The sequence below is a fragment of the Ammodytes marinus genome (genome assembly GCF_949987685.1).
Source record: "Ammodytes marinus genome assembly, chromosome: 6".
NCBI classification, from domain to species: domain Eukaryota; kingdom Metazoa; phylum Chordata; class Actinopteri; order Uranoscopiformes; family Ammodytidae; genus Ammodytes; species Ammodytes marinus.
In genome coordinates this window covers 15,346,969-15,373,181 of record NC_137235.1, presented here as the reverse complement: position 1 = coordinate 15,373,181, position 26,213 = coordinate 15,346,969, and the positions used below count along the sequence as shown (strand labels likewise).

The 26,213-nt window shown below is 41.7% G+C and overlaps 3 protein-coding genes across 4 annotated transcripts; 2 read left to right on the top strand and 1 right to left on the bottom strand.

The window, feature by feature from the left end:
- Nucleotides 1-5,770: 5,770 nt before the first annotated feature.
- fbxo10 (F-box protein 10) lies at nt 5,771-13,450 on the top strand. Its single transcript, XM_080030008.1, has 11 exons — nt 5,771-5,971; nt 6,389-7,014; nt 7,196-8,008; nt 8,197-8,346; nt 8,454-8,590; nt 9,367-9,437; nt 9,592-9,744; nt 9,844-10,194; nt 10,301-10,611; nt 10,738-10,925; nt 13,261-13,450. Exons 2-11 carry the CDS (start codon nt 6,430-6,432, stop codon nt 13,439-13,441), a joined length of 2,940 nt encoding a protein of 979 aa, XP_079886134.1. The 5' UTR covers nt 5,771-5,971; nt 6,389-6,429; the 3' UTR covers nt 13,442-13,450.
- Nucleotides 13,451-14,497: 1,047 nt separating this feature from the next.
- polr1e (RNA polymerase I subunit E) lies at nt 14,498-18,342 on the bottom strand. The gene is made up of 12 exons (XM_080029078.1): nt 18,263-18,342; nt 17,780-17,883; nt 17,602-17,678; nt 17,432-17,517; nt 17,192-17,247; nt 16,944-17,088; nt 16,058-16,168; nt 15,829-15,925; nt 15,606-15,736; nt 15,438-15,519; nt 15,028-15,159; nt 14,498-14,684 (listed from the first exon to the last, which is right to left on the bottom strand). Exons 1-12 carry the CDS (start codon nt 18,336-18,338, stop codon nt 14,519-14,521), a joined length of 1,263 nt encoding a protein of 420 aa, XP_079885204.1. The 5' UTR covers nt 18,339-18,342; the 3' UTR covers nt 14,498-14,518.
- A 579-nt stretch (nt 18,343-18,921) lies between these two features.
- On the top strand, nt 18,922-26,041 carry zbtb5 (zinc finger and BTB domain containing 5). 2 transcript variants are annotated; one of them, XM_080029649.1, is made up of 4 exons: nt 18,922-19,001; nt 20,322-20,535; nt 20,945-21,763; nt 22,105-26,041. In XM_080029649.1, exons 2-4 carry the CDS (start codon nt 20,326-20,328, stop codon nt 23,224-23,226), a joined length of 2,151 nt encoding a protein of 716 aa, XP_079885775.1. In that variant the 5' UTR covers nt 18,922-19,001; nt 20,322-20,325; the 3' UTR covers nt 23,227-26,041. The 2 variants fall into 2 exon arrangements, with proteins under 2 accessions (XP_079885775.1, XP_079885774.1); XM_080029648.1 differs by lacking the exon at nt 18,922-19,001 and adding an exon at nt 19,250-19,406.
- Nucleotides 26,042-26,213: the final 172 nt, after the last annotated feature.

Below are 26,213 nucleotides of genomic sequence, written 5' to 3'. Positions count from 1 at the left end.
GTGTGTGTGTGTGTGTGTGTGTGTGTGTGTGTGTGTGTGTGTGTGTGTGTGTGTGTGTGTGTGTGTGTGTGTGTGTGTGTGTGTGTGTGTGTGTGTGTGTGTGTGTGTGTAGGTTTTATATAACAACATTTTTGCATTCCTAGATTAAAAGTACATTGCTGGGCAATTATGACACGTAACAAATTGTCATGGATTGACATTTAACATTCATGAAATCAACAGCAGTGGATGTGCCAAGTAGGATTATGGGACTGACGTAACTTCAACAAGCTCAAACACATCTGCATTTAGTCATCACGCCACTCTCAGAAAGCAGAAAGAAGTATGGAGTCACTTCTTCTAAACGAGGCTCATCATCATTCATTTCGACAGATTGATCCCATGCTTACAAAATATGTGATGATTGACAGCTGTTGGACAGTAGATTAAATTGTATATTTTTCTAAATTTAGAAAAACAAATTGTTTAGTTTTAGTTATTGGGAACAGGAATGTATCTCTAAAGTTATGACCAGATGTCGTTTGGTCCAATAAAACAAGTGAGGAACTTCAGTGGAAAGTTTTTTGTATGTTTTCACTGTTGTGGTTAACGCCAATGTGTGTAGGGACATCTGTGAAAATGGAATGACACGCAACATGTGACTAACATAAGTTTGGAAACATATGACCATATTTATATCAGTCGATTTTCCCCCAACGTTTATTTTGTGGTGCCAGATCAATTTCACACACACACACACACACAATTGAGGAAACAGGCTCTGTGGCTTTGTGGGATCATAGAGGAAGTATCATGATTAATTCTTCTTTGACAGCAAGATTCATTGGTGTTTGGATATTCCAAAACTTCCCCTTGACCTCAGATCATACTCTCTTCTTTGCGGAATTAAACACCACTCAAACTCTTGCTCGTGCAACTTGATAATTGTTTATCATTTTATCATTACATTACTTTAAAACTAAGAAAGATTAAAATAAAGCGACGGTAGTGGTAGTTTGGTACATACATTCTGGCCTGAAACAACAAAAGCTTTCTGGATGCATTGCCATTCAATGTTGTACTTTAATATGACAGGTCTCCAAATGATGAATCTTTAATACCTTGGGGATCCCCCAACTTTTCCTTTAGCGCCTGAAGCTACTGAATTGCATCTGGCTGCTCTACCATATACTTTCTTCTGGCATTATAAAATAGTGTTTAGGCACATAAGGCTTTAGTTTCTTATGATAGTGTGTTTTACAAACCAACCATACAGTAGGTTCATGCACACAAAACACTACACACTGATACCAAACACAAAAGACTGAGTAACTGAGGACGGAAACGGGAGCTGGGAAAATCTGGAATGAATCACAAACTTGTCATGCTCCAGTCTTTTGTTCTTTTCTTTTTCTCTGTGTGCTTTTTATGTCACTTGAGTATAATCTTCCTTTGTAATATCAAACATAAGTTTTAGCTGGAATATGGCTGGATTGTTGTAAATATTGACAATATTTAACAAATAAAACTCTAGGGCAAGCCAGCATCTTGGGATTTTCCAAGAAATGTCGGAGTTTTTTGGATTAACAAATAACTGTAGGGGGGTAGAAGATTGACTGCTTTTTCACCCTCACACAAACCTTAGTGTTGGGGTATCTATCCAGGGGTGGGCTGACCCTGGAAGAGTTTACATTCCACATGAGTATAAGAGCGTTCCTGCTGACGTATAGTGTCATGCCGTAACATGTTTGCTGGCTTGTCTTAACCTACCCCTATACGACAAATGTTTCATGCCGAGGCTTTTAACCATATTTTTGCCTGTTCAGAACATATAAATACACAGCACAAACTTAGAAACATTTGAATTGTAATAATGATAACAACTATTTTACAGGACAGCATGGACAGCTTTTGCCTAGTTTTTCTAACGAGACCAGTCCCGTGGGCTGAGGTACTATGTTGTTTACATATACAGATCCGGAAAAAAAAAATAAGAGACCAGTCTGGATTTTTCTTAAATTTTCATAACTTATTGAAAATGCTCTTAATGACAAAAAGGTCATTTTCATAGGAAAATGATTGGGAATGAAAATATTCTAGTTTTTTAAGGGTTGATTAGAAAGTATAGCTTGCATCTATATAATTAGAATTTCCTATGGGTTTACGAGAGAAGCAATTGACCAACCACTTTATTCCAAAAACAATTAATAAGTATTTTATTCCAAGATTGGAACAAATCTAATCAGTTCCCAAACAAACAAACAAATAAAAGAAAGAGAAGCAGGTTAACAAGAAGAACAGTGATGAAAGAAGACTTGGCATCACTGTTCAAATCTGCTCAGAGCTGTGCTTTATACAAATATCCGCAAATCACTGACTAAAACTAGTCTTAAAAATTAGCTCCAGACCAGAGTTATTTTCTCGACAAAATAACTATTTTAGAGGACAGCATGGACAGCTCTTGCCCAATTTTCCTAACGGGACCAGTCCCATGGGCTGAGGTATACTTTGTTTATTACAGATATATTCCTGCTAAGTGACCTCTGCTGCAGCCACCCAGAGGTAATTTTCATAGGAAAATGATTTGTAATGAAAATATTCTAGTTTTTTAAAGAGTTGATTAGAAAGTATAGCTCTCTTGCATCTAAATAATTACAATTTAATGACAACTGTTTCCTGTTGGTTTACAAGAGAAGCAATTGACCAACCACCTTATTCCAAAAACAATTAATAGGTATTTTATTCTAAGAAGATTGGAAAAAATCTGAGAAAATCAATTCTCATGAACAAGAAAATTCCAATGAAAGGAGAAGAGGGTTCACAACTGCTGAGGTGAGGGCTGTGCTTCATACAAATATCTGACTACTTTACTATTTACTGACTAAAACTATTCTTAGAAATGAGCTTCAGACCAGTTATGTCTACCATCACCACTGTGGCACTCCTGGTACTCTTGACTATCGCTGAGGGTGAGTTTAATCTGTCATTGCTGTCAAATATGTCAACAGAAAAATCTAAAATATGATAATAATCATTTGTTTGAAATATACTTTTACTAAGTTGTACTCTCTCTGTTGCAAGCATCCACACATGTTGTGATGTTTGCATGTTTCTGATCTGCATACAGTAATCAGTGTGCAGGATCCTTTGTTTATGTCCCGACATTCCTATTCATAGAAGATACACTGATCTTTCCTAAAAATCAGGGACCAGTCCTCAGGATCCAGGACAGTTTCGACAATGTCGGTGCATCAGCATGGAGAGAAGGCCATTTGGACGTTACATAGGAAAGGTGGATGTGTACCCTGCCAACTCCGACTGCAGCAACACTGAGATTATGTAAACCTTAGTTCCAAAGTTCAACAGTTACTCCTGTTTGTACTTGTACTTAGAAAACACTCCAAACACGCCAAGGGAAGGGCATATTTAATGGGTCTGCTATAAAAGTATACAGGAAATAGTGCTGTGTCTGATAAGATGCTTTTGATTCTGCAGTGCCACTCTTAAAAGTGGCGGAGGAAGGATTTGTCTGGACCCTGATGCTCCTTGGGTCAAAAAAGTGCTTAAGAAGATAGCTGCTAAGTAAGTGCATGTTTAATGTATTTTGTGAGAGTTTGTTTTCAGGAACAAAAATCTGAATCTGTTTTCTTTTTTTCTCGTCATAGGCAGACTCCTTGGAAAACAAACCTTCACAGATTTGGCTCAGATGGAAAGACAGAGGATTTATAGACACATTTTCATCACCACGAGTTCAAAGTGGAAGAATGGATTTTATTGATCGAGCACAAAGAGTTTTTTGCTTGCTGGGAAGGATTACTCTGATACTCTGAACTATATGTTAAACATCATATATCATCTCACTTCATAGAAAGCAATTGCAAATAATTAAAGTTGATGAATTCTAATTGTGCAGCTGCATAAATGTAAATCATTTAACTAGAAAAAAGTTATATGTACAATAAAAATCAAAGCTTTCCTGCATGCCTTTAAAAACATACAGACACATGTTCTATCTAAAGACACATAATGTGAATAAATGTGATGTGATTTAACAGCAACCAATATGTGTCTCTTCTTCTCTTTTGAGATTATTTTCATCATTTCATTGTAGTAGCTCATTAGTGAGTACTCTGCAGGGAGGGTAAAGCAACATTGGGTATAGTGAGTCCATCATTTTTTATTATTATTATTTCCCTTATTTGTGGTTTAGACCAAAAAAAACTGTCAATAAAAAAATCACATTAAAAGTAAATGCTGAATACAGAACATAAAAAAATCATAACCCATATTGATGAAAATGTGGCTTTAAAGGGAACCCAAAAACACTATGTTTAGTTTGATATTGCAGATAACATTAGACCTGACCTTTTTAGATTGGACTCCATCTTATTCTCACTCAGAGGTCAAACATTGTTTTATTAGTACGGCCTCTAATTTCCCTACATCTAAACAATTGTTAAGAACACAAATGTATAGAGAAGTTGTCATGGTATCGTATTAAAGAATGGAAGCTGGATTAAGGAGAAATTTAAGAGAACCTTAACATTTTTGTTGGTGATAAGAAAATATATTTTTTTTTTAAAGTTTTGAAAGCCAGGAGTCAAAGCTCCCGGGGGAAGTACAGAATGTCACAACATCCGCCAGTTTTCTTTCCCAGGTCTACTTATTTTGCTTGCCTGGTAGAAAATCTCTGGCCACTCCTTTCTCCAATATCACCAATCATCCCAGTTCACCACTTCCTCAACAGCAGTATTTAATACCAGCCGATCCCTTCTTTCCCCGCCAGATTGCCCAAGACACAGTGGATATCCGGTGACTTAATCACCTTATCAAGTAGGCGATATCATGGTCATATTGTGTTCAAGGCGCAGGTGAAGTAGCCTACAACTTTACCTATTGACATTTTAAGGACTAATCAGAATAAAGTAACAGTTAACCATGCAAGCCATTTGGAAAACAGCTGCATGTGAAAAACTAACTTCATAGTTGAGTTCTGCACATGTTTCTTGTTGGGCATAGCAGGGCTGTGACAGCCACCTCTTTTACAGTGAACATTCACATTTCTCAAATAATTGTCTACATAGATAAACATTTTGCAGTTTCAAACTGTAGGTGTTGATGACCTGTTGGAAAAAATGTACAGAGCCAACTAACATAACAAGCCAAAAATATCATTTTGTAAATCTTGAAATGTTTTGTTTAAAAAAATGTTCCCCTTAAAAATTAAGTGCACATAGTAGACTATGCAAGAGAAAAAAATCTTGGTTTAAAAATTGTGCAACTAAAAGTTATGCAAATTGTGCCCATATCTCTTAAACCTTTTACCTTTAATAGTATAATGGTAAATAATAACTTATAATATATTAATATGCAGTAAAGTAGGCTATATTGCAAAGACTCAGACACACATTGTATAGTTGTTCCAACTGTGGGCAAATCATTATTTGACACTTGGAGTAAGCTTGGGCACAATATTCTTCAACAAGTTCAGGGTATAATAAGACATTAAGATTATAAGAAAATGTAGACCAAAATATTGCCGTGATGCTGTGAAAGAAGGTCTGTGCTATATTGTACCAGGGTAATTGGGTCTGAGCTGGAGACAGAGATGCAAGAGGCGAGATGGGGTTGGATTGTTGGACTAGAGCGCCACCCTTTTTCTTTAGGTTAAACTACATACGTGTTAGACTGGATTTAAGTGGTTAAATACAAGGTTACCACATGGGTTACCACAGCCATTTGTCTCCCTAAGGTGAACGCCCACTTTTGGGAAGCGGAAGAAGGACCAGCTCTGTGTTTGTTTCGGGGTATCTGCATGCCGTGGACCCATTATTAGTCTCTTGCCGTATGGAAGCAATTGAAATCAATTTGGATGGCACATCTACAGTCATCATGCTTCGTGATTTACTGATCTGTGATTAAAAAGTCGCTGTCACAGTACGCTGGATAGCTAACTATGGCAAATTAGTCAAAAAGGAAAAAGAAAAAAAAGGTAGGCAAGGCTTATTTTGACGGATGCGATGCTCCCTGTGTTTGGCGTTATTGTAGCGTTAATTACGTAAGGTCTTAACATCACTAGCGCTAAGTTATCCTAGCTTAGTTCACGTAGAAATACTGACAAACGTTACGTAGCCTAAATTGGAAAATAGAATAACGTTACAGAATGAACGGCGTAATTTCCATCATATGCCAGCTAGATAGTTCGTTGGCGTTTGTTTTTGCTGGTAAAAGACATAGGTTTGCTAGTTAATGTAACTGCTGGCCACTGCAGCATTGATAACGTGTTTGACCAAACACTAGCTCAGCTGTATGCATGTGTATCCCTGTTACTGTTGTGTAGCCTAACTGTCGGCGCTAACGATTTCCTGTTGCTTTTAACTGCGCGTATGTGTTACTTGACTGTTTCCAGGTGCCCCTCCCGTCACGGTGCTCCCCGGTGTCTCCGCTGCCATGGAGGTGGGCAGCCTCCCTGTGGAGCTGTGGAGGGTTATCCTGGCCTACCTTCCCCTCCCGGACTTGGGCCGCTGCTGCCAGGTGTGCCGTGCCTGGAGGGAACTCATCCTCTCCCTAGATAACACCCGCTGGAGGCAACTCTGCCTAGGCCGCCCCGAGTGCCGACATCCCAACTGGCCCAGTCAACCGCATCTGGAGCCCCTGTCGTGGAGGGAGGCCCTGAAGCAGCACGTCTTGGCTACCCGCACCTGGACTCAAAATGGGCCTGAGCTCCAGTCCTCTGCCTGCCTCCTGTTTTTCCGCCGTCGAAAGGATCGCAAAGTTTGGCATGTGGGGCCTGGATGCGAGTTTGAAACAATACGCGGAGCCTTAAGTGTGGCGGGGCCATATGACCGGTTGGTTCTCCATCCAGGGGTCTATGAGGAGCAGGCTGAAGTGGCGCTGAAGGTGCCTATAGAGCTGGTCGGGCTGGGACAATTGGGTGAGGTGGCTCTCCTGGTGTGTATGGAGCAGCAGTGTCCTACTGCCAGGCTGTGTAATCTGGTGTTCATGCCGCCCTGGTTCTCCACTGTGGTGTACAAGGTAAACAACAGCTTGTTATGATGGTTTCTTCGCACAGCGATGTCTTCAGGTGTTCAGAATAACATACTCTGCACCCTGCTTTAGCCTCAATATTTGAACAAAATCAGGTCTAATTATAGTTGTTTTTTTCTTGCTGGTTTTGTCTAATTCCTGTCACATTTTTCCCCTTGCTTTGCACTAGACATCATGGGGTCACGTCCAGTTAGATAACTGCAACTTTGAGGGGGCTCAGTTGCAAGTCCGTGGCCCGGGTACCTGCCAGGCTCGCTTCTGCTCCTTCTCACAAGGCAGCTCTGTCCACCTGCTGGGTGTCGTCCTCAGTTTATTGGACAGCTGCGACTTTTCCGGAAGTGACACAGCCTCTGTGACCGTCGAAGGTCCTCCAGTTTCAGAAAGGAACTGGGCCTGTAAACACTTGGCTGCCCAGGCAAGGACATTCAGATCATGTGAGAATAACAACAGCCCTCTGGCCGACTCCATTGGCAGGAATCAACCTCCAGGTGCTAATGTGAATAAGGAGCATGTGAGCATAGAGGACTGGCAGAGGAGGACTGGGATGATAGAAGCAGTGGGTCAGGGCACAGTGATTGAAGATTGTTGGTGTGATGGCGAGCACAGCGAGGGAGATGAGGAGAACAGAGATGGAGGAGGAAGCAACAACACCAAAAACACATTTAAGTTGGATTACAAAATCCCGTGCGACCACCATGGCCTATCCCATTTGCTAAAGCACCAGCCAGATGGCTGTCTGCCACTGGCCTCCTCCCCGGACCCCCCATCTGTGACCCCTGAACCCCTCACCCTTCAGCAGGAATTAGACAGGGATCCAGTGGCTCAGATGTTGGCAGCATCCACCCTGGGCTGTATCCTGAGACGTTGCCTCTTCAGGGAAGGGAAGGGTGGCGTGCATTTGTCTAATTATGGACAAGCTCGGCTTGAGGGCAATGTTTTCCGTGGGCTGAACTACGCGGTCCGCTGCATCCAGAACTCCACAGTAAATAATATCACTTCAGCTAATGGAGATTCACTTGAATGCATCTTCACAAATTAAGTGACCTTTTTATAGGCAGCATATCTTTTGAGTAAAGTATCAAAGTAGGTAAGATCATGAGTAATTCAGCAGCGGTTACCTGTTCAAAGTGTTACTTGAGCTGCCTCTCTTTTGTCCGTCACCTCCTTCAGATAGTGATGCTGAGAAACGAAGTGTGCGAGTGCCGTGCATCAGGTGTGTTCCTTCGCCTCTCTGCTCAGGGCCTCATCGCAGACAACAACATCCACTCCAATGGAGAGGCAGGGCTGGACATCCGAAAAGGGGCTAACCCCATCATTGTGGTAATTGCTGTTTGAAACATCATTAGGTGCATTTCCAAATGGAAATGCTCTGTTTGATCTTATTTTTTACTCTGCTTTACTCTCAAAATCTGTATTTCATTCCACAGTGCAACAAAATACATAGTGGATTGCGTTCAGGGGTTGTTGTCCTTGGCAATGGAAAAGGTTCAATTCGGAGCAACCAGATCTATAACAACAAGGAAGCAGGCGTGTATATTCTCTTCAGTGGGAATCCTGTGGTCAGGTAGGTGGGACTCCACATACATCAACTTGCCCAAGAATGTGATACCTGCTTTTCCCATGGAATGGATTTAATTGAATGTTTTCATAAAGCATGCGCAGTGTTTTTATTTTCAGTAAGAATGAAATATCCCGGGATTTTAAAGGCTTATCTATTTGTTTTTCTTACGCATCAAGTTAAAGCTACAGTATATTGTTAAGCGCTCAGTGTTTGAAACCGTCCTTACAATAGGCTATTTGACTTTAGCTGAATGGCATCATTAATTTTTTACATTTAACCCTGTGCATTTCCTCGTGGGACAAGTCAACTTGTTTTATGTGAAAGGGCCTTAGGCATCCTATTCAACACCAATCTCGGGAAAGGTGCAGACTCAGACTACCACTCTCTTAAAAATGTGCCATGTTGTTGTTTAATACAGTTGGGTGAAAATGTTCTACAGTTCAGGTCTGTTTTTTAGTAGCAATGTATTAATGGAAGTCTTGACAATCAGCCACATATTGCACCAAAGTATGATTTATGTTTATTTGTTGTGCAAAATAACTATTTTCTTGAAATGTAAACATCTGTGGTCTTAGTATGCCTTGATCATTTCACTCAAGCAACTTTATGACCAGCAGCAGTCATGGTATTGTGTTCTCGCATTTTACACTAATTTTGCAGGATGTGGTGCTAGGTCACATAGCTATGCACTGTTTCTGCATAGTCTTCTACATAAAGTCTGAACCTGTTTAAAATTTGCTCATGGTCCTCTCATATTCTGTTTTCACCCTCTCTCTTAGTGGAAATCACATCTTCCAGGGCCTGGCAGCAGGAATAGCTATCAATGAGAATGGCAGAGGGATGATAACAGGTATGTAAGTGGATCTGTCCCACCTTATTTTTCACATTTCACATCAGCAAGCCATGTTCTCCGACTACCCTCACTGATGCCACTTACCGGTAAATAAAAGCATCATTTGTGGTTGTGAACCCTGTCTGTTCTACGTATACATTCAATTTTCCAGAGAATGTGATCAAAGAGAACCAGTGGGGGGGTGTGGACATCCGCAGAGGAGGTGACCCCATTTTAAGGAACAACTACATCTGTTATGGCTACTCAGACGGCGTTGTGGTGGGGGAGAGAGGCCGCGGGCTTATCGAGGGAAACCATGTCTACTGTATGCAATTATGAGCAGAATCATACATTTATCTTGACACGACAGCTCATCTTTGAGTATATCATCTTGACCAAACAGTTCTTCGTCTTGTTTCTTCAGGTAACAAAGGCTGTGGTGTGTGGGTTATGTCGTCAAGCCTCCCTCAGCTCCTGGGAAACTACATCAGTCATAACTGTATGTACGGGCTGGCGGTATTCTGCAGGAAGGACCCAGAGAACATGGAGGCCCGGGAGGGGAACTGGCCTGGACAGGAAGGGATTGGTGGAGAAGGAGGCAACGGAGAAAGGAGGGGTGTAGAAGGAGAAGGGAGAGAAGGGCAGGAGAACTTGAATGAAGAAGGGGAACTGTTTGCATGGGAGAGCGATCTGGACAGTGAGGACGAGCGTCACTCCGCCCGCCGCTCCATTAGCGTGGCCCTCGTGGAGAGCAACTGCATGAACTACAATGGAGGTAGTAACTTGACTGGCAGAGAATTACATAGTGTCAAGTGCACAAAGTCCCACAATATCCCGTCTCTTATATGTTCCCTCCACCTTTCCCCTCTCCCTCTCTGCAGCGGTTGGTCTGTACGTGAAGAGCAGTGAGCCCCTTAATGTGTTTGCTAACCTCGTAAACAGTAACCGTGGCACTGGCATTGCTGTGCTGCAGAGCAGTCAGCTGACCCGACTGGTGACAAACTGCATTCTTGAAAATGGTCGAGGTGGGGTTACAGTGGAGAAAGACTGCCGAGTGGAGCTTCGTGGTAACGGCATCTATAAAAACAGTGGCCATGGTGTGAGTTATGGTGGTTACGGGCAGATTGTGGAGAACGATGTGGTCGGAAACCGTGGGTATGGGATCCAAGTCTCTGGCACCGCTGACATTAAGGTGAGATTAACTGAGGTTTGAACCCAGTTATACTTTTACAACACTGTACGCAGTTCCTTAATTACATAGCAACGCATCTCTTTTGTACCTTTTTTTTTAAATCATTTGATCCTTTTTTATCTTTAGGTTTTGCGCAACCGTGTCCAACCAGCGCAGGGCTGCGGCATTGCTGTTATTGGGCCAGTGAAAGGTGTTGTTCATGACAATCTCCTGTTCCAGGGACACCCTGGAAACAAGAAAACACTGCTGCATATGGATTCAGGCAATGAGAGCTGTGTGTTGCGCAACAACAGTGTTCTAAGGCATAATAACAGGTAGCTAGACTACCAACTGAAAGTCCTGCAGGTTCAGGGAAAACTACCTATGGCTTCTGTACTCTCATTTTCCCTATGCTGTCCACACACTTAAAGCAGCAATAATACATATGTCTGTAACAATGGATCAAATGACATGGTGAATACAAAGTGAAAAGGATTATTCAAGATAGACCGACGGGACTTACAGTCAAGTGCGAAAGTTTGTGAACCCCTTGAGCCTTTTGGAATTTTATTTATTTTAACCATTATTAATTCATTTTTATCAATACCAGTATTTTTTATATGAAATAACCGATGTTTGTTTATCAATTCAACATTTTTATTTTCCAGAAATCAATTGTTAAAACAGATAAAACAAATTATTTGACGAATGTTGTATGTGCAAAAGTTTGTGAACCCTGAGCTGCATTGCTTAAATCGAGCAGGTTGACACAATCAGGTTGGCCAAATTGGTTGATGAAATAGACCAATGTAATGAGAGATCTTTAGGAAAGAAATTGGGTGGCACTAGATAAAACAGAGATAAAACCAGGTCAGTTTAGGCTCACCAAAGTGAACCCATACAGGTCAGACATGCTAAAAGGGAAATAAATCTCAGAGGATCTCAGGAATAGAGTTTTGATGTTACACATTTGTCTGGGGACAGTTATAAATTCATAAAAAAAAAATTGAGCTCAATCGGTCCACCGTGAGGCAAATCATCTACAAATGGAGAGCTTTAAGAGTGACTTAACATCTGCCTAGAAGTGGACTTCCTTCAAAAATATCCTCAAGCGCCACAAGAAAAGTGATTTTTCAGGTAAAAGCCAACCCAAACATTACACCTGGAGATTTGCAGACAATTTGAAACCACCATTATTCACTTGGGAGAAGGTTCTCTAGGTGGTAGGCAGAATTGCGTTTTTGCCCAAACATGGCGGTTTTGGTTATGACCAAACAGTTCAATTTTTGACTAATCTGTCCACAGAATAAGACTTCAGGTATCTCCAGGTGCTCTCTGGCAAAGTTGTGACAAGCAGTTTTGTTCTTTTTTGAGAGCAGAGGCTTCTTCAGCAACCATCCCATGAAAGCCATGTTGACTGAGTTTTCTTCTTATTGTGGAACCATGCACATCTGTCCCAGATGCTGCAAGAGAGGTCTGCAAATCACCAGATGTAATGTTTGGGTTGGCTTTTAACTGAAAAATCACTTATCTTGTGGCGCTTGTGGATATTTTTGAAGGAAGTCCACTTCTAGGCAGATGTTCAGTCACTCTTAAAGCTCTTCATTTGTAGATGATTTGCCTCACGGTGGACCGATGGAGCTCAAACTTTTTTTAAAATAATTTATAGCTGTCCCCAGACAAATGTGCAGCATCACAACTCTATTCCTGAGATCCTCTGAGATTGTTTCCCCTTTTAGCATGTCTGACCTGTATGGGTTCACTTTGGTGAGCCTAAACTGACCTGGTTTTATCTCTGTTGTATCTAGTGCCGCCCAATTTCTTCCCTAAAGATCTCTCACTACATTGGTCCATTTCATGACTCAATTTGGCCCATCTGATTGTGTTTACCTGCTCCATTTAAGCAATGCAGCTCAGGGTTCACAAACTTTTGCACATACAACATTCGTCAAATAATTTGTTTTATCTGTTTTAACAATTGATTTCTGGAAAAGAAAAATGTTGAATTGATAAACAAACATCTGTTATTTCATATAAAAAATACTGGTATTGATAAAAATGAATTAATGATGGTTACAATAAATAAAATTCCAAAATGTTCAAGGGGTTCACAAACTTTCGCACTTGACTGTATATAACTTGAATCCACAGGCTGCCTCTGCTTTAGAGCTTTGTAATGAGTCTCAGCTCATTTTTTAGCTGTCCGGCCCTTAAGTTGACTTTTTTGGTTCACCGTCATTGCATCTTCTACCACATCAAGCACCTGCACAGCACAAGTGGTAGACACCTTAAGCGACTGTGAACATACTAAATCATTTAGCCACTTTAGGCGGACAGATAGTTTATTCAGGGATTGGTGGAGAGATAAAATAGCTTTAGCAGAGCTATAAGTATTGTAAATACTGGACCACAAACACTCTTCCAAACAAATGATAATGTAACTCAGTAACTGCTGGAATTATAAATACAAAAGTATGCTGTCAAGTTTGCCATATCGACTTAAAAGCTGACAATATATTATAAGTTGTGTTCACAACCTTTTTCCACAGCCTTAACGTGTCTACAATAAAATCTACAAATGTTATTGTAGATGTTGCATCTGCAATGCTCTGGACTTAAGTTTGAACTACTGTTCCTTACTTCCTCTTTTTATCTTTTTTCATTTGGTAGCTGTACACCTACTCCTCCCTGGGTTTTGGAAAACCCACCACCTCGTCCACTGGCCAGCTCCACCTCTGGTCTCTCCTCATCCCAATATCCTTCCCGGCTTGGAATTTCCATGACGAACAGGATCAGCGCCACTGTAGAAAGTGGTTGCCATAATGGCAGCATGTTCTGCTCTATTCTTTGAAAACTGGCAAGCACTTTGGAAGTTATACCTGTATAAACGACTCTTATCAATAGGTCAGCATGTGGTCTCGTTTGAACTAGTGTATATTGAGCCATTGGAGCACTGACCTTCCAAAATGATGCCCTCCAGTTGAAGGTGGACTAACTGTGCAAGAAGTAAGAGGCAGCTTGCAATATGACCACTAAAGGGGCCATCCACCTTCCAGTGCATTCAGCTGGCACAATGTTTTTGTAAATCTTCAATTAGACTTTTATTTTATGATACAATCCCAGTGCACTTGTCATATGTGGACCAATGAAGTGAAGCACAGAACAATGCATTCATTCATCTTCACTGCCCTGCAGCCTAAACATCCATTTCCATAATGAAGCTTTAACTTAATATTGTTCTTTTAGATGCAAATGTCATATTCCTGTACATCACTGCTGTTTTTTTCAGTTGAGACTCACTGGATAGGAAGTGCACATTTATAAATCCTAGCAGTAGTCAAAAGGCTTCAGAGATGCCAGCTTCAACCATGCTAATAGTAAAGCTGTGCCTTGTTTGACTTTTTATTCAATCAATGACTGTAGCTAACCAATGAGTTGTGATAGTGTGTATACGGTATGCAAGAAAACAAAACAAAAAAGCCAAACTTAATATTCTGCAACTTTCGAAGAGTTGCTGTTTCCTTGTGAGTCTGTTTTCATTTGATGCCCTCCATGATGTTTTTTTTTTTTTTTTAATGTGATTGATCAAAATGCTGCATAGTGACACTCAACCACATGGACTGACCTGGTATTAGCCAGTTATAGAAGGAAAATTATGTTCAGTGTGCAATATGTGCTGTCTACAAATGTGCCTATACGTTTTGACTGTCTAAGCTAGATGTTTTCTGTCATCTAGAATCTGTTTACAACTTATTACTCTACCCCTTCTTTCCCTCTTTCTTGCACAGTAAGCTTTAAGTAACGATATCATGTTTAACTCAACAGTTCACCACTTTATTTGTCTACAAAATCCATTAATAAACTATTCTTGTTTTTGGCATTTACAATTCTTGCAGTTCGCCCCTCTATCCAATTCTCATCTTGATCTTCAGTGCATTTTCTTTCGTCTCCGTCTCTCAATGAACGGTACATGTTTGACCAGAGGAAGGATGAGAGAAGCTAGTCTGTTTTGCTCTTGCAGTCCGTCCGCAGCAGCCTTGCCCCGAGGTGGTTTAGTTAGGGTCAGTCCCATTGACCTTGCTATTTCAATCATCCTATAGGAAGACACAAAAAACATCAGTTACTGTAAACGAATATTGACAGTTTGATGTGGTGTGATAATATTAATTTGTATACAACAAGAACCAAACCATTCACAGCTCTAAAAATTTGGTAAACAGAAACTTAAAAAAATCAATATAGGTACTAGTTGACACTATTGACCTTGACAATGTTCTGCTTGTGTTATTTAAATAATATAAGTGAGTGTTCTTAATACTTCCTTTAATGTTAAATACACTTGGTGAACACACTGCAACACATTGCGTTACACATTAAAAAAAAACAAAAAACTATACATATTCAGTTTCAATATAGAAAAGCTTTTTTTTTTTTTACTTGGCCTCAGTGATTCCCAGGTCACGGTGCAGTAATGTGAGGTCAGCAGTCATGCCACCCAAGTGAAGGAGCAGAGCCAGAGAGAAAGCTGCTAATTTGGCACGCATTGATGAAGGCACCATGTTCTGGACCCTGAAAGGAACAGTTAAGTTTTTTAAAAAATGCACATTCTCGTGTCCTTGTATGCAAGACTGTGTAGACAAATGAAAGTAAACATATAAATATATATATGGGTGGTGGAAGTGGTGCCAAATACTGCAACACAATTCCAGTCACTTTGTTCTTGATAGTCTGAATAGGGATAATTTATTTCCATGGAGTTGCATATTGAACCCAACCAGATGAAATCCCAGAAACATGCGCTGCAGATATTTTGCCAGTTGATAAAAGTGAAGAAATCACCATTGTACCTGCCATTGTTGAAAGACTCCACAGTGAACGTTCGGAGCAACTTGCTTTGAATGACGCGAGGACAGCCTTCCTCCTGGCCAACTGTGGACGCAAACATAGATCACAGTCTGTGCTCCCAGAGCCTCTTTTAAACACAGGTGTGATGAAGGTGAAACAACATGACTCACACTTGCGGCCGATGCTCTTTTGCCGTGATAGTTTGAGAAGCAGAGAGAGATAGAAGGCACAGCGGGCCCTTTTCTCTCTGGCTTCGTCTACACTTGGCATGTTCTCCAGGAGCTTCATGACACACAAGGGCCTGACATGAATACAAAGTCATTAGAATGCAGCAAAAAAAACATGTAGCTTAATAAACATGCCTCAGTAAGTGTGAGCTCTTTGTCAACTTACTCTCCGGCATCTCTCATCTTCTGTAGCTCCTCAGGGGTGAGCGCTAACATCTTGGAACCAGCCTGCTCCAATGCCCCAAACTCTACTGGACTCAGGACTGTGGATATCGATTAAGGATTGGAGACCCAAACAAACATCTTGGCTGCAGAATCCCCCCCCCCCCCCCCTACACACAAATGCAACGCTTCAACATGTTCTTGCATTCCCTTATCTTACACACAAAGGATACGATCGTCATATAGGTAGACGTTCTCAGCTGTGTCAGCGTCTGCGTGGCAGGGGGGCAGGTGGACAGACAGGTCTCCCTGGGACTCTGTGTCAGCCACTTCCTGTTGTAGAGCTGAGATCAGAGAGGAGAAAAAAGATGAAGAAAATATTATAAAACAAAATTACACAAGACAACTAGGCCGAGAGAAAGATAATGACAAAAGATATTTTAGGGTTAAAGCTGGGGTATGTGATTTCTGATTGGTCAAAATTAACGTGAGCTGTACACGTTGACCAATCAGAGCGATGCTCCGATTCTCTGTTCCTATTGGGACTGTCCATTCACTTTGGCACGACTTTGTTGGTGTAGAGCGTGTCAGGGAGGGACCATAGGGGAGGGACCAAAGAGAACAAGTGGAGCGGTTGAGGTATTTGGATTCGAATCTCTAGCCCAACTGCCATTTTCTCCCCAAATCCTCCACTCCAGCTATAACTAAGGATGTGTTCCAAAGCTCATAGGCCATACTTCCCTGCTATTTATGGTAGAGAAAGATTCAGGATGTCCCAATTCATGTGGTCAAATGAGGCATGCTGAAAAATACCTGGATGACCTACTACTTCTTGTTACTTTTATTGTGGAAATCAGCATGCTTTTTGGCAATTCTGAGCCACAATCCACTGTGCAGCTGAACTTACGTCACATCGAAGCAGCCTTCGAGAGCGAACATGGCCTGCCTACTGCATACGAGGTACTTTTTATGATCAGCTGTAGTATGTAGAATAGTAAAACGAAGCAGTATGCTATTTGGAACGCAGGGCTAATAACATTAGGTCTTTCTTAATTAATGGACCTCTTACAGATTTCTTTAAGTTTATGTCCATGACTTGTATATCTGTGTATATCTTACCTTCCAGACCCTTCTGGTCGATCACAGTGCTGGCAGCCTTAGCCACTGCTTGCTGCAGGGTGTCACTGCCCACCTGATTCATCCTGCGGGAGCTCAGAGCTCTCTTCTGTTTGTTGGTGCCAAACGTCTCAATCAAAGAGTCAACCTGAGGAGAAGATGTATCATAAGATTAAGACAATAGTAAGAAAATACAAGACAATAATAAGGAAATGTATTCTTAGAAGAGGTCTAATTACAAATCCTTGTACCTTGTCTCTGTAGGTCAGAGTAGTGTCCTGGGCAGTAGCAGTCTCTGTTGCCTCGCCTGAGGAATATCGTAAATACATGTATAAGGCCAAAACGCAGCACATTTTCCTCTCAACGTTTTTTCATCTAGGGTGGTTGTTAGGTACTTGGGCTATGTGAACTCCTTCTGGGCAGCCTATCGGGATCAATTTTACATCACAGTCCAGTAATCAATATAAATTTGACAATTGATTTCCTTTTACCTGGTATAACTGGTTGCATGTTGAAGAGCTGAGCATTGTGTACCTCCATTTGCATGGTCTGCTTGTTTAACACTCCTACATAATATCTAAACAGACACCAAACAGCAGATTAAGTCATCATCTTCACATCAATCACAATATTCTCAAAATATGACGTGACATTAACCTACTTGCAAAGGTTGTTGCATTTCAAGGACGCAGTTCCAAAATTATGTCCAGCATAGGACAGCCTGTCAGTTTCAGCAACCTAGACATAGGGGAACACAAGCAACACAGTCACGAATGCAAAGCCACACCATCATCATATCACAAAGCACTGAGGATGAAAGCTATCCATCTATTTCTCACCAATATCCGCCTGCTCCTTTTCCTGGGATTCTTCTCATCTGCGTTTTTGTACATCGTGAAATCCAGTTGGTCAGCATTTTTGACTGTGCCGTTTGAAAAGCGAACTGTGAGAGAGAGAACTTGGTCATTAATAATGTCTCACTCCAGGCCATCATAATCACATTGAGGATGACATACAGTACCAAAATTAAGCGTAATTCACGAAACCAGTGACGAAAAAGAAAAAAACAAATGTATGAATCACTTTTTTCACCTCACTGCTCATGCATCTGTGAAATGTAGATCATACAAACGAGAATAACCTCATACTCAAGTCAGGCACACTAAGCACAAGTAAACAACTAGCCCCATTGCTAGCACCCCACGTGTGCAGTACAAATGGGGGTTTAAACTAGAGGAGCACGGCCATACGTTAACAGGTACGAATGCAATGAGAAGTTTATTCTAAAAGGTTTCGATAACCAACAATTATGAGATAGTCACCGATAACAGCTTTGTCGGAATCTCTCTCCTCTCCACAACACACCAACGAGCAGGAGGCAGCCATAGTTGTTGTCATGAGTTTCCAGTTCAGGCAAGAGGATTCACTCCCGCGTAGTTCCGTGTTCACAAAGATTCTTGTTGAGGCTCGCGCATAGTCTCGCGCTAAACATAGACAGGACCACTGAAATGTATATATTTAACTCTTTAATATACAGTCTATAGTATTAAACGTACTCAATTTTTCAATAATAAATCAAGTAGACTATGTTTGACTAATGTCCCGTCGGTTAATAATATAGTGTTGTCCACATTAATATATCTGATACAAAACTAAAAGAAGAATCTGTGTAATATAATAATACATATGAGTTTGTTTATAGTCTGTAAGATTGAATCTAGGCTTCATGCATAGTAGGCTATATTCATCAACGCCCTGTATATGAGGGGAAGACTTAGGGGGACATGTATTTTGTTTAAAGCCCCTACCTCACTGGGCTGCGACGATTTACAGTGAAACTAAAAACAGTCATTTGTCTAGAATGATTTTCGAGATCAAAAAATATGGATGGGGGGCAATGGAGAGGTAATCTTGACTGTAGTTGCAGCAGCGACCTCCTGCGGTGAAACGTCAGCCATTCACCTGAGGTCATGGACTCATGTGGGAGTGAATCACAGCGCCACCCTGTGAGTCTGGTTGGGAAAGACCCGTCTGAGTGTGTGGTGACTGGTGAGACCATGGGTGAGACACAATATAATAAATGATAAATCATATATGTCAGACCCGGTGGAATTAATTAACATTCAGTATCCTTCCGCTTGTTAATATATCCAAACCATGCTTGTACGGTGACACATGTCCTGCTGCGCACCCCCCCCACCCCCCAATCAAACCAATAAATGCGACTAAACTGTCAGGTAGTGGACCGCAGGGGACGCGGGGCGTAACAGCAGAAATGTTAGCTAGCCATAGATGCATTTGATGGAGGAAGAAAAGCTGCTTCGGTGCCAGTAGACAAGTGAACGTATGCTACTCTGTTCGAGCTAACTTACAGGCAATTTGCTGGTCAGTAGCCAGCTAACTTTAGCCTTGTCTGTTTCGGGTCGGGGCCCTGTTTCTGCCTCTACGCCTTCGGAAAATATCAAGGTATTTTCAGTTATTACTGACTCTCACCGCCATAACAAACGAATGCTTTGTTTGTGCTTATTGATCTCGAAACGTGGTTTCGTGTTAGCCAATGTGCTTGCTAGCAAAGTACCTAATACATGATCTGACGTTGCTATAGTGTAGGCAGGATGCACTCCGTAGCTATGCTCCGTAGCTACTGTGTGATAATACAGTCGTTATGTTGTACTACTACATACCGTAAGCAAGTTGGACTAACTAAATTGAAAGTTAATTCACAGCACATTGCTTTCCCAATGTGAGAAAAGCTTTTCTTGGTGCACATTGATTCATCTCACTAGAAGTTTTGGAGGCCCTCTATGTGTTATAAACAATGCCTTTCACCTCGCCACTACAGTCTGGTTATTTGGTCCCTCTCCAAATAACATCAACGCCTTCTCAAACAAAACTGGCACATGAAACCTATCTTCATCTGTGTAAAACGTCACCCTAGTCCCACCTTTAATTATATCTTTCCTATCCCTTCTCCTACAAGTCCTACAGTATCATTACACTCCTTTGAGGCAGCAATAATTAGTATTTATTTTCATTATCAGTTCAGAACATGGGGGAGGTGGGGCATTATTGAGCTATCCAAAACTCACAGATGTTTAGTTTACTATAAAACATGACAGAGAAACCCAAGTAAGTTGTTTAGGAGATGGAACTGAAGCAGCAAATGTTGGAAAGTTGTTGGTCGACAAACGGTTCCAACAATAATTTGATTATAAAATTTGCTGCTGATAAACGTTATGTTGATAGACTACTAGTCTCGCAAAGCCAGACCAAACTACAGCAAGTAGTATGTATAATCGACTACTATCCGCTTCAGCTCTCCACTTCCTGTTCAACCTAATTGGACCTTTTAACCATTAGCCTGTCTCTGTCTCCATATAGGGCCATGGATTTCCCCGGCCACTTCGAGCAGATCTTCCAGCAGCTCAACTATCAGCGTGTCCACGGTCAGCTCTGCGACTGTGTCATCGTTGTGGGCAGCAGACACTTCAAGGCCCACCGCTCGGTGCTGGCGGCCTGCAGCACCCACTTCAGAGCCCTGTTTACTGTTGCAGAGGGAGATGCTAGCATGAACATGATCCAGCTGGACAGCGAGGTTGGGTATTATGTAAAAAAAAATAAGTGTGATACTAATGCTTTATGTGCATTATATCCTGTATATTACACATTTTCAATTTCTTAACTTTTTTATACCGTTTGGTTTTGCTTTACTTTCTGGACTATTAAGAATATATTGTACTACAGTATACAGTATATCACCAATCTTTTTTATCCTTTACTTTATTGCATCATGGGTCATACAGAAACACTTTTTTGATTTCTCTGTATGCCTGGAATATGTTGCAGAATTGACAATAAGGTTGACTTGACTTGACCTGATTTGATAAGGCGATCAGGAGGGAGTGACTTTTCAACTTCAGACTATAATAATGTTTTTTTTTAACTCTCTAGCTACTGTTTCAAATTGTGATAAGAAGATCCATCACTTCCCTCTGTATCTGCAGGTGGTGACGGCCGAAGCTTTTGCTGCTCTGGTGGACATGATGTACACCTCCACGCTGATGCTCGGGGAGAGCAACGTCATGGATGTCCTCCTTGCTGCCTCACATCTGCACCTCAACAACGTGGTCAAGGCCTGCAAACACTACCTGACCACACGCACCCTGCCCATGTCCCCCTCATCAGACAGACTTAACCACCACCAACCGCAGCAAGAGCAGCAAAGGCACCGGCAGCAGCAAGTATCAGATTTAGCCCCAAACCCTACCCTAGCTAACGCTCACCTCACAGCTAATGCCGCCACATCCAAGTTGCAGCGCTCCTTCCTCCTGCAGCAGCTGGGTCTTAGCTTGGTGAGCTCAGCCCTGGGTGGGATGGAAGAGAACACGGTGGGAAATGTAGTGGGCGGTCGAGTGTTGGAACAGAGAGCCCCCTTTCCAATCCGACGCTTCCATAAACGCAAGTCCAATCTGACCCTGGGCCTGTCAGAAGAGAGACCCCGGCAGAGGCCCTCTGCCCCTAACCTGGGGCTGTTGGGAGAAGGAGGGGCGAGCGCAGAGCGAGAGGACGGACCACTATTCTCCCCGGACTCCCACAAGATGGGGGACGAATCCAAATTGAATGTGGCACTCAGTGGCCTAGCAGGGGTGTCCCAAGACGATCCTCAGATGCCTAGCCAGTCGGACAGTGGACATTGTGAGGGTGAGGATTTGGGGAGAATGCAGGGAGGGGTTAACAAGGAGGAGGACATGGAAGACCAAGACAACACAGCAGGGGTAAAGATCAAATCAGGAACAGAGGAGGCAGAAGAACAGGAACTAAAGGTAAAAGTGTGGCATGACTCGTTGTTTGTGAAAAAGAAATAATCATAACCCATTCATCTCAAAACAGCAAGAGAAGGCAGGGTTGAATTTGATACACCTTTTTCAAGCTATTGTTTACTAAATATTTAGTCAGTGGTGATTATGACAGGTTCCTCATATGACATATGAGTGATTTAAGAAGACACCATGTGCAATCAAATAAAAGAAAAAAATCTGTTCTTACAAGTAGTTCTTGAATGAAGCAAAAGCATTCAACACATGCAAGTCAAGCTGCCTCATGCACTGTGTACATACAGTATCTCCTCTAGCCGATGATGATACTCCTCCTTTGCTTTTCACAGGTGGTGGTTAAACGAGAGCCGGTCAGTTCACCAGAGCCCACTGATGAAATCAGTGATGTGACATCACAGGCTGAAGGCAGCGACCCGGCAGAACCTGGAAGCCGGGAGGAGGAGGAGAAGGCCGAGCTGAGCCCAGAGAGCAGCGATCGGAGCTTCACCTCTGAACCCCAACCCAGCTCTCAGCTTCTCCTCAAGAGCAGCATGGGAGGAGGGCACGGGGCCGAAGGAGGATTTGGCTGCAATAATGGACTGGGTGGCAAACCTGGCTTTAGCATTTCTAGCTTCCTCGGCCCTAAGGATTTCGGTAATGGCGGTGAAGGGTTGGTTGCCGGAGAGGACGACCTCCCTAACACGACGACTGCCGATTCGGTGGCATATCACTTCCGGCCCAGACAGGAAGCTGCCGGGCCATCCGGCTCTCTACTGCAGTCAGGTCCTCTGGGTGTTGAGAGACGCGGTTTTGGAGACAACATACAAGCTGATTCTCTATTCCTCCACCCAATGCACGACGGTATAGGGAACCCTAAAGGAAGCGGAGGCCGAGGCGGAATGGATCTGTTTGGTTTTGACTTTCAGCGCTCTAGTTTGGGGCTCCACTCCCTGGGGCGACCCTCTGCGGGAGCAGGAGCAGCGAGCGCAGCTGCTCTGGGTTATCCAGGTTACAGACGAATTGCTCCAAAAATGTCCGCCGGCTTGGGAGGAGAAGAAGGAGTGAGTGGTGTTCTCCAGGATGCCGCTTCCTCCTCCTCCTCCTCAAGCCTCAGGAACCCTATGCTTCTAAACAAGACTGATGGATATGAGATGAACAGTGGCAGGCCCACATCCCTCCCCCCTCATCTGACCCGAGCTTCAGCAGACGTCCTATCCAAGTGCAAGAAGGCTCTGTCGGAGCACAATGTCTTGGTGGTGGAGGGAGCTCGGAAATACGCCTGTAAAATCTGCTGCAAGACTTTCCTCACCCTGACTGACTGCAAGAAACACATCCGTGTCCACACGGGAGAGAAACCCTATGCGTGTCTCAAGTGTGGAAAGCGCTTCAGCCAGTCCTCCCACCTATACAAGCATTCCAAGACCACCTGCCTGCGCTGGCAGAACAGTAACATGTCCAACACCCTGCTGTAGGGTCCAGGTAAACACATCAGAGTAGAGAATTCAAAAATGTCCCAAAAATGTTTTTATTTTCCAGGAGCCCGATCTGTTCTGCTGTTTTGGACAAACTAACCGGGCCCCGCAGACAGACCAAAGAGAGGGTTGATTATTTAATCGTAAATTTTGTTTTTTCCGGAGAAACCCGTACGATCAAGTTTTTAACACCATTAGCGGCAAAAGAGTATAGGGATGGAAAACGTGAAACGGTTACTGCTATGGATTCTTGAATGAGGACTATAAATATAAACTGTATACTCCTTTGAAGAAATATCATGAGAGTATAATGAGTCCATCATTGTCAATACATGCAAGATCACTGGGAATCTAACTTGACTTTGAATAATATCATTCTGGCCAGTCTAGTCTTGGCTTTTAAAGCTGCTGCACATTGTGTTTCTAAAGGTATCAAGTGGGCCCTTGTTAAATGAAATCTTCAGGTTGTGGTACGCTTATGAGAGCAAACATGACTCAATATTTATACAGTGTTTTGCGGATCAGCACCAACATCCATATCAAATATCATGTAAACGAGTGGCTTCCTCATAACTGTGCATATTGACTTTGCCTCATTCAGTGCCAGGGCAGTCATATAGACTGTGGTCAAACTGATTCAGATTCAGTCTGGATGTCATGGTTGTGCATTCGTGATACTATAGTTCAACCAACAGAAAAGATCACTGGCAATCTAGTGTTGGGTTTGTGTTTTTAGCTTGTTGTTGGTACTAGTATTATAGGACTCAATATTTGAGACAATGATTGAATTTGTTGAACAGGACAGGCGCAACCCCCAAAAAGCAGTTTAACCTTTCTAAATAGCTGATAATGGATATTCATGTACCACCAAGTCATGTCCAATTGATGTGAGATCTACAGTATAGTTGCCTTTAGGTCCAAGCATCATTGGAGGGTGTTGCTATCTCAATTAAAGTTAAGAGAATATGTCTGTTTGCACAAATGGGGCCAATCACACTTATTGTGACTACGAGAATTCCTCTCTTGCCTTGAAACAATTATATCTGTAGTTTCCTCAAGTTAAAGTTAAGGACAAATGGGAAACTGCATTCTTTTTGAGAACTAATATTGATATCATATTGCACTGCAATGACATTTTATGACCTAAAATAACAACCTACAGAAAAAAGCGCTTTAAACGCACCTTATTTTGTGTCATTATGTGCAATCGAACATTGGTTACTGACTGGGAATGACCACCCAAAGTTTAGCTGTGGCCAACTATTTCACTGACCGTCGTCCACACATCAGCCCCATTTCCGAGGTCGCTGGTGGTCTTGTGTGTACAGTATGTGTGTTTACTAAAGGGGCAGAATTGTAAAATATTGCGCGTGTGGTTTGTTTCATCATTTTTCTCCTGAAGGAGAGACCAAACAACTCACGAAGAACTAAATGTTTGTTATTGTAGTTGATATCAGTGCTTTATTATTCATGTCTCATTATGCATTTAATGTTGAATGTGTTATGAAAGCACTTAGACAAATCTTTTTTTCTTTTATATGTGAATACGTTGCTGTATTGCCATTATGCACTTCGACCAGTCAATCTTCTGTTACATCTGGACAATTAAGCAAGCTAAAGGTTGTAGCATTTTTACTAGCAGGTGATCTATAAAACAAAATTTCCACAGTTTGTCAAATGAAAATACACATGAGTGAAATGCAAAATATATTTGCAGTGTCTTTTCTGAATGTTAGTTTCAGTTGGTTTTTGCTGTTTTCTTATACATACGTATAACTGTATTTCAATGTGTACCTGTAACTTGATAAATGCTGTCATACTGTGAGTTTGAAAGCTATGTTTATATCGAGGACTTGCCTAAGACTAAAATAATAACACAGACACAATCAGAAGAAATCTAAATTTGCAGCTCATAGAAAAACATCATATAGAGGATTTTTTTCAACTTTAACCCCTCTTTGGATGGGTTGTGAAGGAGCAGCTTCACAGGTAGACTGTTAGTTTAATTGAAGTGCTTGTCCATGTCGTGTCGTAGAGTTCTGCTTAGTGAACCATAATGAAAAAGATAACACTTTTAAGTACGTTTGCCTTTTTTGTCTACTTAATTGCTTTCTGTATTGTGTCGTTTACACTGTCAAACACATGGTCATTGTTTCCATGTCTAGTTGGCACCACATTTACTATAGAGTTATTACACTGTCAGCCTGTACAAAAATTTAATTTTTGGAAACATTTGTCAATGGATATTCTTGACTTTTCCCTTCAGAAAGAATATTTTTGCCTTGTAGGATGTTATTCCTGTAAACATAAGTTAACCAACCATTTGCACTCTAATTCTTCACACAATGGAATCAGTAGTACACATAATTTCAAATGACCGCTGATGGTTTAATCTCATTAATCTTGAGGTCTGTTCCTCTGCGTTCCCTACATTCCGCCTCCTCCTCTTTCTCGGAAGAAGATTGACAAAAATACAGTTTTGTAGATAGATGCCGTCCTCAAAAATGGCTTCCATGTATCCCACAGTGGCCTGCTAAGGCTTATTATGTTATGGTGCTGTCTTTCTAAAACTGTTAGATAATGTGAACCTCTTAAAAATGTATTGACTGTATTACCCTTTTATTAATACGCCATTATTTAAAAAATTATTTAAAAGGCCAAAATTGATTATGAAAGCGACTGCCTTATGCCCTCTAGCTTGAAAAGCTGGGCTTTTGTTGATATGCCAAATCTGAAGTATCTCTGTTTTGTCTTTCTTTCTGTATAACTAACATAGAGTAAACATGAGAGGTATAAATGTGTGTGTCTTTACTGTTGAAGGCTCTGAAGATTGTATAGTATGTTCAGTTGTTGTACAGACTGAATTAAAAAAAGAATGAAATTCAGTTGTGTTGCTGGTGACTTTTTTTTAATGAAATATGAGCGGAAAATGGCACAGATTCTACAATAATAAGCCACGATTTAATGTTACAACAAACATAAAGTCC